The sequence below is a fragment of the Silurus aristotelis genome (assembly GCF_946808225.1).
Source record: "Silurus aristotelis genome assembly, chromosome: 24".
Classification (NCBI taxonomy): Eukaryota; Metazoa; Chordata; class Actinopteri; order Siluriformes; family Siluridae; genus Silurus; species Silurus aristotelis.
Window position 1 is genome coordinate 7,395,059 of NC_139597.1, and position 12,953 is coordinate 7,408,011.

The 12,953-nt window shown below is 34.5% G+C and overlaps 1 protein-coding gene across 2 annotated transcripts in view; it reads left to right on the forward strand.

Moving 5' to 3' along the window:
• The window catches only part of btbd11a (BTB (POZ) domain containing 11a), a 193,990-nt gene that overhangs the window by 177,983 nt on the left and 3,054 nt on the right, over positions 1 to 12,953 (forward strand). For both annotated transcript variants that reach the window (XM_083528110.1, XM_083528111.1), the window contains 8 exons: positions 2,885 to 3,020; positions 5,480 to 5,706; positions 5,928 to 6,106; positions 9,308 to 9,413; positions 10,686 to 10,788; positions 10,937 to 11,018; positions 11,111 to 11,179; positions 11,535 to 11,648. In XM_083528110.1, the coding sequence (XP_083384236.1) occupies positions 2,885 to 3,020; positions 5,480 to 5,706; positions 5,928 to 6,106; positions 9,308 to 9,413; positions 10,686 to 10,788; positions 10,937 to 11,018; positions 11,111 to 11,179; positions 11,535 to 11,648 (1,016 nt within the window). The remainder of the gene's footprint in view (positions 1 to 2,884; positions 3,021 to 5,479; positions 5,707 to 5,927; positions 6,107 to 9,307; positions 9,414 to 10,685; positions 10,789 to 10,936; positions 11,019 to 11,110; positions 11,180 to 11,534; positions 11,649 to 12,953) is intronic.

Consider the following 12,953-nt stretch of genomic DNA (forward strand, 5'->3'; position numbering starts at 1 on the left):
TGACAAACAGCTGGTCAGTTCTCCCCAGCACTTGCATTGTATTCAAAGGCGTTTTTCTTTGCCACTATTCTGTGCAAAGGGCAGGACACTGACTTGCATTAGCAAAACAATCAGCAGGAGTGACAACTTCCACAATATCAGTCAGGAAGTAGCAAAACGTTCTGCTATTGTAACGTTGTGGCACAGATTTGTGGGATTTCTTTCCAACTTAATTGCTGCATTTGTTCATTCTGAGTTACAGTACATACAGTACATGGACATTTGATATACAGGCATATCCATGTATTTTTAAACAGAGAAGCTTCTGATGTGTAATCTAGTTTATTGTTCAATTCAACACTGATTTGATCTGTGTACAGAAAACTACACCCATGGTCAAGTCAAGTCAAGTTTATTTCTATAGCACTTTTCACAACGGACATTGTCTCAAAGCAGCTTTACAGGATTTAAGAGTTAAGTGTTGTAGCCTAATGAACTTCTGCTGCTTGAGAAAGCCACTGAGCATTGGCCATATGTCAACTGTGAAAAATGTTTTATCCATCTCTGAAAATATGTGTAGGAGTGCACTGTATAAATCACATTTCTATGATTAAAAAACAAACAAAAACAAACAATAAATGCTCCTGTGAAGCATTTAAGTCTGGACCTAGTGACAGCCCCTGAGCTTTTTTTTAAGGTGTTACAATATTACCGTGTGTGGCATTTCTCTCATTGTTTATATATAAATCCATCATCCGTTTGCTACAGCATGAAGTGAGAATAAAGATTACAACCAGAGTCATGTGGTCAGTGTCTGGAATCGTGTTTAATTATGATAAAGAGAATTAATGCAGATTCAAGATAGAATGGATTAAAAAGAGAGAAAGGAGATTTGTCGTTGGAAAAAACGAGCCCCATTTCACAGCTTCACTTCAATTAAATGTAAATTTATTTGTACACTGATTTTAACAATTGATTCTGGTTTAAATATTTAGATCGCTAATGGGCAAGGCAGTAGCAACAATATCAAGAAGAAACCCCGATTCGGCAGACTGGATAAATAATACTGTCAGGTGGAGTGTGGTTTTGAGAGAATGATGGTACTTTAAACAAGGGGTCATTTCATGTATTCCATGACTTCATAAAAAATGTTGTGAGTTTATAAAAAAAAAGAAATGATGGGTGATGGGGTAGAGTTTGCATGAAACTTTAATTAGAATTAATTAGGGGTAATCAAGGAGTTTTCAAAGTGTGAAAATAAATCATAGATCATGCTTTTGAACTTATTTAATGTTATAAAATGTCAATAAAACCAGTACATACTAATGTATTGTGTGTATATAGACCATCCAACGCTGTCAGAGCAGATCATTTGGAATCAACACCTTCTGATTAAAATCATTACCTGTATGAAAACATCTGTACTGAGCAGAAAAAACATTGAACTCCTCATTCTTGAAAAAAGGGATCTGCTAATGTGTACACAGGTTTTAAACGTTCAAAGAAATCAAACGGAAACGCTATCCCATACGTATCTACTCTATCTATTTGTTGACATTTTTGCAAGTTTTCTGATCCATCAATTGTTTTTTTTTTAAACAAACAGTTTATAGGAATGTACATATTTACTAATTCACTTAAAATTGAATAAATATTAAGAATAAAACTAAATGGCAGTAAAAATTAATAGGCAAATTAATATGGATTATATATGAATTAATATGGATAGCAAACTACTGGTAATATGGATTAGTGTCTAGCTATCTACATTGATGTAGTAAGAGATTCCTTATGTTCAAAACTGCATTTATCTCAATACCCAAATATCACTAATAAAAAGGTTTACATTTCATCATGACAGTTAAGGAGAACAGATTACCTAAACTGAAACTTACTGACATTTAACAAACATGTATATGATATGGAATTTAATCATTTTGTTTCTACTCAGCCTCCCAACATTACGTAACATTTTATGTACTATTTTATTGGTTCAGCCCCTTTTTTTGTGAAAGAGGTCAAACCGACATTATTGCTAAATGGCAGTGAGCAGTACTGTTTTTATTTAAGACGATATTAATGTCACTGTGCTTTAGTGAAACTAGACCCGTGTTCGTTGTACTTATCTCCCAGTAAAATTCACACAAGTTGACTTTTCTGAGGAAACCTAATTACTTTTACTGTTTCCAACTCCGAATTCAAGGTTGCTCATTATTCTCGTTTAATTGTCTGTTTTTGGTTTGGTTTTGTTTTGTTCTTTTAGGTGTTTTTGTAGGAACAGACTATAACGACATCTTAAATATACACTACATATATACAGTAACTTATATACAGTAATTCATCAAGTACAGTCTGGTAGATCCTAAATAACTTATTTCCAGTTCCAATCCTTAAATAACCCTTTTCAGCATACTTCAGTAGCTCCCGTACTGTTACATGCAGCAATCGACACATCAGCTCATTTACAAGCACTTTTCTATAATGGTTGTGCTGAATCACAAAGGTCTTGTTGCAGCATTACTGCAGGGTGATTGTGAAACACAGGTGTAAGCCATTTTATGCTAATTTGTTAATTAGAACGCGAGATTAATCAGACGTGTTGACAGCAGAGAAAATACTACGGGGGAATTGGTGTACTAGGGGAAATGGAGTAAGAGTTTGATAGTATACTACAAGGTGAATTCTGTTTTATTTCTGGATAAAACTGGAAAAATCTGAATGTAGATTTTGAAAAGATCTCTGAGACATGACGAAGAAACCGTGAGAGGAACCAGCTGCAAACTTTATAGGAAATTTTCTTTTCTACAGTTCTACAGTATACTATAAAGACAAACAGTACTGAGTATACTGAAAGGATGTTCAGTACTAAGTATATAGAATAAAAACATGCATTTCTTTCTCACAGGTAATTTTGAGTTGGTCAGTCTGCTTTTGGAGAGGGGGGCGGACCCCTTAATTGGAACCACATACCGCAACGGCATTACTTCAGCTCCTTTAGGGGATATGAACTCATACAGTCTCGCTGCAGCTCACGGGCACAGGTAAAACACATACACACAGTCTACCAGTGCAACATAATGAATTAGGAATGCACTCAATTCCACTATATGTATCTATATTTGTTTAGTGCTCAAAATATTCAGATTTGTTTTGTTATTGGATTCAAATTGAAAGTGGGGCTATACCAGAATGCCACAGGGGCTTTCTTTTTAAATTCATTTCCTAAGCACTGAAAACAATCACATATGTTTTTAGTATTTAAATGTAAACCAGAAGGATCTTTTGGTTGCTTTTTGATATTGAGCCCTAGAAACACTGGAACACCCTGAAAGGAAGTAATTCATTCACAAATTCACAAAAACAACAGTAAAGCAATTAGCAGAAAAGTACCGATTTTTTTATTATTATTTTTAAACATCAGTGTCTTTCCCAAATAAGGAAACTGTTGTTTATCATTGAAAGTAATACAGTGTATAATATTTAAGCAAATTTTTGTCAAAATAAAGTCCTTCAATCATCATTTCAATAAAATTATTGTGATTTTAAGGGAGAATTTATTTCATTAGCATTGGAGAACGTTCATATAAGAACAACAGAAATCACACGCACAAAGTGAGCAAGTGAGGTTGGTGGATTTTTTTGCTTCCCTTGTGCTTATTTGCCATGACAGATTGACCCAGGACATAACTTCGGGATTAAAACACGTGAAAAAAAACCTCATGAAACAATGACACTATGGTCTCTAAATCTCTTACAAACAGTAACAATGACAAATCTATAATAAAAAAATATTTCAGCTATGTTAATGTGATACAATCAGTGAATCAACATAATGCACCCATGTCTAGCACAAGTTTCTTGTCCAAGATTTTCATGACTAGTGATTTCATTGTGTTATACACGTGTTATTAAAAAAAAAGGGAAAATCAAATGCAATCATCTGTAATAACTGGATGAAACAGAATAGTTTTGTGCATTGATTTATACAGTTAATAAACTTCAGTTTATTCTGCTTCTGCATGAACTTGAGAACCAGAAAAGCAAAGACCATTCAAATGGGCATGTCTGTCAATACATGACAAAGGAAATCTTGCAGTTTGTGTGTTGCAACTGCACTTGCTGTAAAGAAGTGCATGTAGGACATTTTAGTGTCTCTTGCTATGCAAGAAACTGAGATAAAGAAGAAAACTGTTTAGGTAGTAAAATGTTTGGGTTGAGTTTTAAATCGTTCTCTTTGTTTTTTTTGAGTTGATTAATAGCTGACTTTTGCAATTGTTGGTAAAAGTGCAATTACGTAACTTCAAAAGTGTCATTCAGCGATGTCTTTGTACCTGTAATCTACACTTTCTGTGGCAAGCTTTTTTACTTAAAAAGTAAAACATGCTTTTCCTATTTTTATCTGCCTTTGTGTATGTTAAGAACGTGATATGTGTTTAGTGTGAAACATTTATTTTAATCATGATTTATAAAAAAAAATTTCTTCACTAACACCATGTTTCTGTCTCATCAGTGAGGTCATGTTGTTAGTCATAATTATAAAGCAATTCTGAGCTTATAACCCTATTACTAGGGTTAGGGTTATTATTATTATTATTATTATTATTATTATTATTTTTATTATTATTATTTATAATAATAATAATTATAATTATAATAATAATAATTATTATTATTATTATTATTATTATTATTATTATTAGCTGTTGTTTAACAGGACTGGGTCAAATACATTTTCAGAAGCATCATTCCCCAATGCATAGGAATTGTAAAGTGCATCAATGTGGACACCCACTCTTTCACTCACACACAGGCTCAGCACTGCATAATGCAGCCTTATTGAAATTCACCGTAACAATTCGACTCAAGAATCAAATGCATTAGACATCTGGCTTTTTTGTTGCAATCTTAAGGCAATCACTTAGACACATTTGGATTGGAACAATATTGCAGCCTGAGCCAAGCTTAAAAAACCTGCATTATTGTACATCAAGCCCCTGAGACATTTAAAACAAGACTCATGTTGATTTGTTGCTTTGCGTGAATCAAACCAGGCATCTTTAGAGTCAGAGTGTACTTTACCAAGTTGTAGTCATGCCTCAGAGCAGATGGTGGTAAAATGTGCTAAATTATTATTTTAATTTCTTGATAAATGAGTCATAAATATTAATGGGCTCGACGTGTTTTGAATATGCACAAGATATTTTACAGTGTGCAACTCCAGCTCTTCTTTCTGTTGGTAAAAACAGTGTGTCAGTTCTGTGTTCATCATTTTTAGCTGGATAGCTAAGCAAAACGCGTGGGGATATGAAATATCATGAAATGTGTGAAAGTAAGTGCTCGCAGTGTTCGCATTAACCAAATGTTCTCAGAAGTTAATTGTAGTAAATTAATAATTTCCCTAATCTCAGCAATTGTGTTTTGGCATAATGTGTCTTCCATTACTGTACATTTCACTTCTGTATGAATGTTCAGGAGGCTAAGTCGGGGTGTTTTTGTGCAGGAATGTTTTCCGGAAGCTTCTGTCACAGTCGGAGAAGGACAAAGGCGACATGATGTCTCTTGAGGAGATCCTGGCTGAGGGCTCGGAGGCTGTCAAGGAGAAACGAACAAGCCACTCGGAGGGCACACTGCGCACAGGCAAGGCGAAACTGAGGGCCCTCCGAGAGGCCATGTACCACAGCGCCGAACACGGCCATGTGGACATTACCATAGACATCCGCAGCTTGGGTTAGTAACCACACTGCACGACTGCCATCACATCTGCAGCCTGTCACAGTACTCATTAATTTTGATTATCGCATGCCTTCACTGCCTCATTTCCCACTACTGCATGGGCTAGTACTGACATAGTACAGGAGTTGGCAGAGATAATTTACCACTGCTAGGGGTGAAACTGATTTATGCAAAGATGCCATAGAGTGACAGATGAGTGTTGGTGGTGTGTGTAGGTGTGCCGTGGACTCTGCACACATGGCTGGAGTCTCTGAAGACGTGCTTTCTGCAGCAGCGACGGCCGCTGATCCAGGGCCTGCTTAAAGACTTTAGCTGCATCCAGGAGGACGAGTACACCGAAGAACTCATCACACATGGCCTACCGCTCATGTTCCAGATCCTCCGAGCCAGCAAGGTTCACACTTACTCCTCTGAGTACATACTTTCTGACATGATATACATAGTACATGATATTTTACTGAAAGTCAGTGCAGCATGTGCACTGATATACAGTGAATTATTAGTTTTAAGAACACTCACAATGAGACAGCAGCTTATGTTAAAAAAAAACTAAATGACAGTAAACACTCAAGAAGAGTAATACAAACTTCTGACACACAGTGGCTCAGCTTAAGAGATAATATAATAATTGCTTGCCAATGCACATTATTTAAGTATAATGACCTGGAGTTGGTTAAGACTTGAGCAACTTAGCATGTAGCAACACAGGCAGGAAAACACAACCAGGAAGTGCATTTGACACAGCCATAATCCACAATTCTAGTAATACTAGGTCCAGTAAGAGTAGGGGTGATACAAGTCTAACAAATCTGTCTAATGTGCCAACAAAATTGCTAAATAAATATTTATAATTAATTTATTGTAAAAAAAGCAAAAAAGATTGCAATCTGATAAAGCAGAAATATTTATGGATTTTTTATATGGGAAATACATGAATCCTATGACTTACTGTATGGTGAAGTATAAAGTCAAAAGACAATGTTTTGAATATTAGCACAAATTGAAAAAGTAAGAAAGAAATCTTCATATGGGATTGATCAATTGTTAGAAATAAAACATGTTCTTGTTATAAAACTTTTATGATAGATAGATAGATAGATAGATAGATAGATAGATAGATAGATAGATAGATAGATAGATAGATAGATAGATAGATAGATAGATAGATAGATAGATAGATGATAGATCACTGTATTCATCCTAGAGTGAAATACATCAAACAAACTTTACAAAAATTCATTCAACATTATAATGAAAAAGAAGATGCATATATAAAAGAAAAGAAATGTGATAGTGTAAGGTTGCAAGCAGGATGGTTGTAGTTCAACTGTTCAAGTTTGGCAATTGCCTATTTAGTTTTGTGGCGATATCATACAGGGTCCTCAGTATAATTTCTAGAGCTTTAAACTTCAAATATACGATTGACATCTGTTCCATTTACTAATATAAGGATGGGCAGGAAGAATATAAGCTCTGAATAATAGCCTAACATACTGGAAATATATTCAGGTTGATATTCATCATTAGTCATAACCATGTTAATTATATTTCTTTGCTATTAATGCTAATTTGTCTCAGTTTGGAATTCTGGAAACCACCCACAATAAATTGTTTGGCAGAATAAAAGATACCACTTTGATGACAGTAGTGTAAAGCCGATTCTATTAACAGTTAGGAAGAAGGCTAAAGAAAGTTTTACATTAGACAGTATTTTTATATGCTTACTGTTTTGTCTGCTTAGTGGTTTTTGTTGATGTTTTTATTTTCTATTTATTATGTCTGTCAAAGGTTGTAAAACACAATGGCTCTTGGGAGTGGCAGCATAAGTGTATTTTATTGACATTTTATTTTAATATCCCCCTTAAATCTCTTATTTACTCCAAAATATGAATTTCATGGTGAAATGCAGACAATATTATAGACAATATAATAAATTTTTGTCAATAATTACAATGTAATGTCCACACTCAATATTGTGCACAATTTTAAAAAACCAAGACTGCCATCTGTTTTTAGCCAAATCTTCACCACTCACATGTCAAATCTATTAGGTGGTTCACTGTGCACCAATTTAGTGTTAATAGTTCACAAAATGTCAGAATTACTGTAATTATGTGCTTTCAGCTTGCATTCACACTTTTGTTGCAATCATAATTACAAATTGTGAACATGGAGCATTTTTAAAAAGCTATCACGTGAAACTGTGTGAAATCAAGTTACAAAGAAACATACAAAAAAACCTCAGTTTTCAGGTTTAAAGCAGGCAGGATAATGAGAAGATATAATTCTAACTTTATTAGTCTTTGTAATCATAATTTTACTTCTGTTTTAAGTAGTGACAGTAGCAAGAATGGAAAAAGTACTGAGAATTTATACGTGTCAAGATTTTACTTAATTCAAAATGGAAGCACATTATGCCATATGGCAATCTCAGTCATTTCACTGGTCATATACATGGCCTATGCTGTGTAGTTTGCCAATACATTTATGGGCATTAATATATTCTATAAATAACTAATATTTACCATAGATAGAATTTGCCATGTTCAATCTGGGACAGTAACTGGAGTCAATGCTAATCTTTGAATTAGCAAAGAAATCAGGCTAACATAGTTAAATATAACCAGTTAGCATTAACAAATTAGCAATAATCACTCTACAATTATATATATATATATATATATATATATTTTTTTTTTTTTTAATAGATAGAGTTTGTGCCTTTTTGGGAAGCAAATGCCTCAGTATGTAGATCTTTACCAGAGTCTGGTGGCTTATCCAAATGCATATGAAAATGCATATGGACCACGCTCAGCATATTGTGTCAAATGTGAAGGTCACTGAAAATGACAAATTGGCTTGTATAAACGGGATACTTGTGTTCATGTATTGGCTGGATAGAAAGAAAAGGATTTTAAAATGTATAACATACTATAAAGGAGAACATTTAAGGAGTCAAAAGGCAAAATGAAAAATATATTTATAATATACATTAGTATAATTACACAATTTCAAGAGCACTCGTGTAAAAGTACAAATTCCCTAGAATAATATCTAAATATAGAAATGAATTATGATTACTCAGACAATTTCCACCCCTGCCAAGTTGTAAGTGGTATAGTTTCTACCTGCATTTAGTTTATAGTGTGTTTTTAAAAAAACAATTCATTTGTTTATCTGAACTGAATATCCAAGCCATTATCTTGAAATTCCCATAATTATGAAATGTCTGATATGAATGTATGAACATTTGCATTTTAGTTATTTTAGCTGATGCTTTTATCCACTGTGACTTATAATTTTAGATAGCTAGGATACAGCTAAGCTTTTGAGGAACTGCTCATGAGCCAAAATGGGGCATTTTAGCAATGCTGGGATTTGATCACTTTAGATCAACAGCTTAAAGGCTTACCCACCCACCCTCTGCTGCCACTCACAACATACATTTTACTGAAAGCTGTATGAGGTCTAAATAGACATTATTTTAGGTCTGTGTAAAGAATCTGTGTGAATGTATTCGTAGGGGCTTGTAAATGTTTGATCATTTTACCTGCTTTCGTGATTCTCCCTGTGTGTGCGTGTCTATAATATACAGAACGAAGTCATCAGCCAGCAGCTAGCTGTAATCTTCACCCAATGCTATGGGCCATTTCCAATCCCCAAGCTGACAGAGATCAAAAAGAAACAAACCTCACGACTGGGTAAGTTACACACCGCTGACCTACTTTAAAATCACTTGACTATAGTTTTGCACTATTTACTATCCACTATTTATTAGTTTCAGATGTTGAATCTACACGTACCTTCTATTATTGTGTGGAGTTTATCTAGATGCAGGTTTTTATTCAATAGTGATAGTGAAATACAGTCAACTCCAGACTTATCAGGACCCTGGCAAATGCTTTTATGGAAAATCACTATTTGTCATAGTTCCCAGTACTGGTTACATACATGTCATGTATTTCATTCCCTGTGTAACTTGTGCTTCTTTTTATATTTTGCTATTTGCCTTTGTTTTGGGTTTTGGTTTCCACATCATTTGTCTGTTACTCATTGTGTTTACCTACTATGATTCTCAACTTACTATATAACCCATTGAAAGTGAATATGTATATATGCTTGTTATGTTCCCATAGTTCCTTCAATTCTTGCCACACCTGTATTTAGTACTTTGTTCAAAATAAATGTTTTGAGGGGGAAAAAAAAAAAAACTGGCCAGTGAGGATTACGTTCTTTTTATACAACTGTACAACAAATATTATGTTCTTGTTGCCAAAAATCTTTATTTTGGTCTCATTTGAACAAAAAACCTGCTTCCAGTCAAAGTGCCAGAAGCATCTATTGAACTCTATAAGTTTTGTCAAAAAAAAAAAACAGGCCTTGTGGTCATGCCTTCTAAAAAATGTGTATTGGCATAGAGTTGGTATCTAATAATAGATTGGGAGACATTATGACCTAAAGAAAGCACCAGAAATATCCAGCGGTGATCTTCAGACAATTGTCAATATTCTCTTTGCTGACTATGGACAAAATAGGATTGCATCCTCTTCCATTCAGATTCATTACAGTGCTGTTTGTTTGAAACCGCTTTAATTATTTTCCTTACAGTGGGACTTTGGAAATGTTCTGTCATGTAGCTGTTTTTATAAAGATCACCACATTTTCTTTTTCTTTTGTCTTTTTTTCTGTAATCTACCTAATGTTGATGGAGGGGAATTTGGGGATTATTTAGGAGTTAGAAAGCCTTTTACATGTTTTTCTTTCTTTTTTTTTTTAAGCGAATGTAGCAAAACACTGTAGTTTTACCATCAGAGAATAAGGGGGAGGAAACCCAGGGTGAACTGAAAGCATTTTTCCAGTTTTGGAGGAACACTACTGCCATCTTGTCATCACATATGGGATGACAGAACATATAGTTTATTGCAAACAGTTCTTGCCTGTGTGTAATTTTCTGAATGTTCTCCTAAATTAAGATCCACATTTCCTGAATAATAAAGAGATGTCAGATGTGACATTCCTGGTGGAAGGGAAACCGTTTTATGCCCACAAGGTTCTGCTCTTCACAGCATCTGCAAGGTAATTGAATTAAACTGGAGGTAGATTATTGTATATATAAAAAATGCATTTTTAAATGTAAATGAAGAGTATCCAATAATAGCCTTAATCCTTTCAGATATAAAGCTTGTTTTAATGAAAACTGTTTTTTGTTTTTTTCACCATTTAGGTTTAAGTCTCTGCTCTCCAATAGACCCGCTGCAGAGAACACATGCATTGAAATCAGTCATGTCAAGTACAACATTTTTCAGGTTGGAATGCATTTTGCGCATGGATGCAGTTAAACCCTGGTTTGTGGACTGTTCTGCTGTATCATTTACAATACACATTGTGTGTGTTTCAGTTGGTGATGCAGTACCTGTACTGTGGTGGCACTGAATCACTACACATCAGAAACACCGAAGTCATGGAGGTATTACAGGAGCGTTTCCCTTCTCTGTATTACTTTACACATTATACATCTCTTCATCCATCCATGTGTCTCCCGTAATTAGTAGATCTAATAGAGTGTCCTGAAAGACAGGATGGCTCTCAAGCTTTGATTTCCAACTAGCTAAGCAATTAAATCATCTTGATTTGTCAGTAAAGTTTTTCGTTTTTATAAGCATACAGAAAGTATAACCATAACAAAATGTATTCTACCCAGTTGGCTCCATCAGTGAGGATTCAATACATTGTTAACTTCCATATAAATCGCTCACCTCCTATTAGCATGAGCCGAAAACCTGATCATTAAATCCTGTCTCGGCTATATTTTTTTTTTGCAGCTCCTCTCTGCAGCCAAGTTCTTCCAGCTTGAGGCCCTCCAGCGACACTGTGAGATCATCTGCTCCAAGAACATCACCATAGAAACTTGCGTGGACATTTACAAACATGCCAAGGTGAGAAAACATATTAAAAAAATCTTTCATGGTCCTTTACAAGCTTTTCAACACTAGCTGAAAAAAGATCAACCAGCGAGCCTCTGCTGCTCCGATTATATTCAATAGTACATTACTGGCCTTGGAAAAAGCTTCACGTAATGATATATTGACATTTTCTACACTTTTGAGTTCTGAAAAAAAAAAAAAAAAGCATTTCAGACTCTACTGACCTGAGATGGGGAAATATGTTTTTGGTGCATACTGTGGTGTCCAAAAGTCTGATATCACACTGAGAATCTATGATTTGTTGATATTATTTTATTAAAAACTAGAAATACACAAAAAAGTTTGTTTGGAAAAATTCGGGGGAACTTTTCAGTAGACAGTATGAAGGATGCAACACAGTTTTTGAAAAATTGTGACACTGACCATATTAAAGGCTTTGTACAAATAGTCTGATTTCCTGTGTGACTTCCTTTAGTAGTATGCTATCAGACAGCACACTGACAGCACCCCTGTGGAGTCCATGCCAGCTACACACATCAATTCCAGCTAAATGTACAAAATGCTTATTGATTCTGAAATTCATACTATGTATATTATTAAAATCAACATTTCACACAAGTTGTTACTGATAATATACACAATATGGACAAAAGTATTGGGACACCTGACTTGAACAGTCATATATGGTTCATCCTCAATCTGTTACCACAAACTTGGAGGCACACAACTGTATAGAATGTCTTTGAATGAGGTAGCAATAAATGTTCCCCTCACTTGAACAAGGAGACCCAAACCTAAAAATAGTAATAGCCTCATGCACAATAAGTGCTCGGTGAAAATATGCTTTACACGGGTACAAGTGAAAGATTTTGAGTGACATGCTAGAGAGTTTAGGACTAAATGTCGAATGGAATGTTAAAAAAAAAAAAAAAGCACATGAATCTTATAGTCAGGTGTCCTTAGACTTTTGTTCAAATTATAAATGAAACATTAATTTTTGTAAAATTAAAAAGAAAACATAATTTTTTACTAGTACCATCAGAATCTCAACCACAATGAACATTCTTGCAAAAGTCTTGTTAGCTCAAAAACTTTTATATTTAATGACTTTTGACAGCTATCTGATTATATTCGGAATCGATCAGGCTTATGTCCATCACATTATCACACATATCAGTGCTGATCAAAACCTGTGAGGAAATCACTCTCAGCTAGCAAGGTGTTAAATATTTTTCCTTATCTGTCAATTATTTTGGGTTTTTTTTAACTATGAATTCTGCCCTGAATGCAGTAACTGTTATCATTTCAAATTGTTTC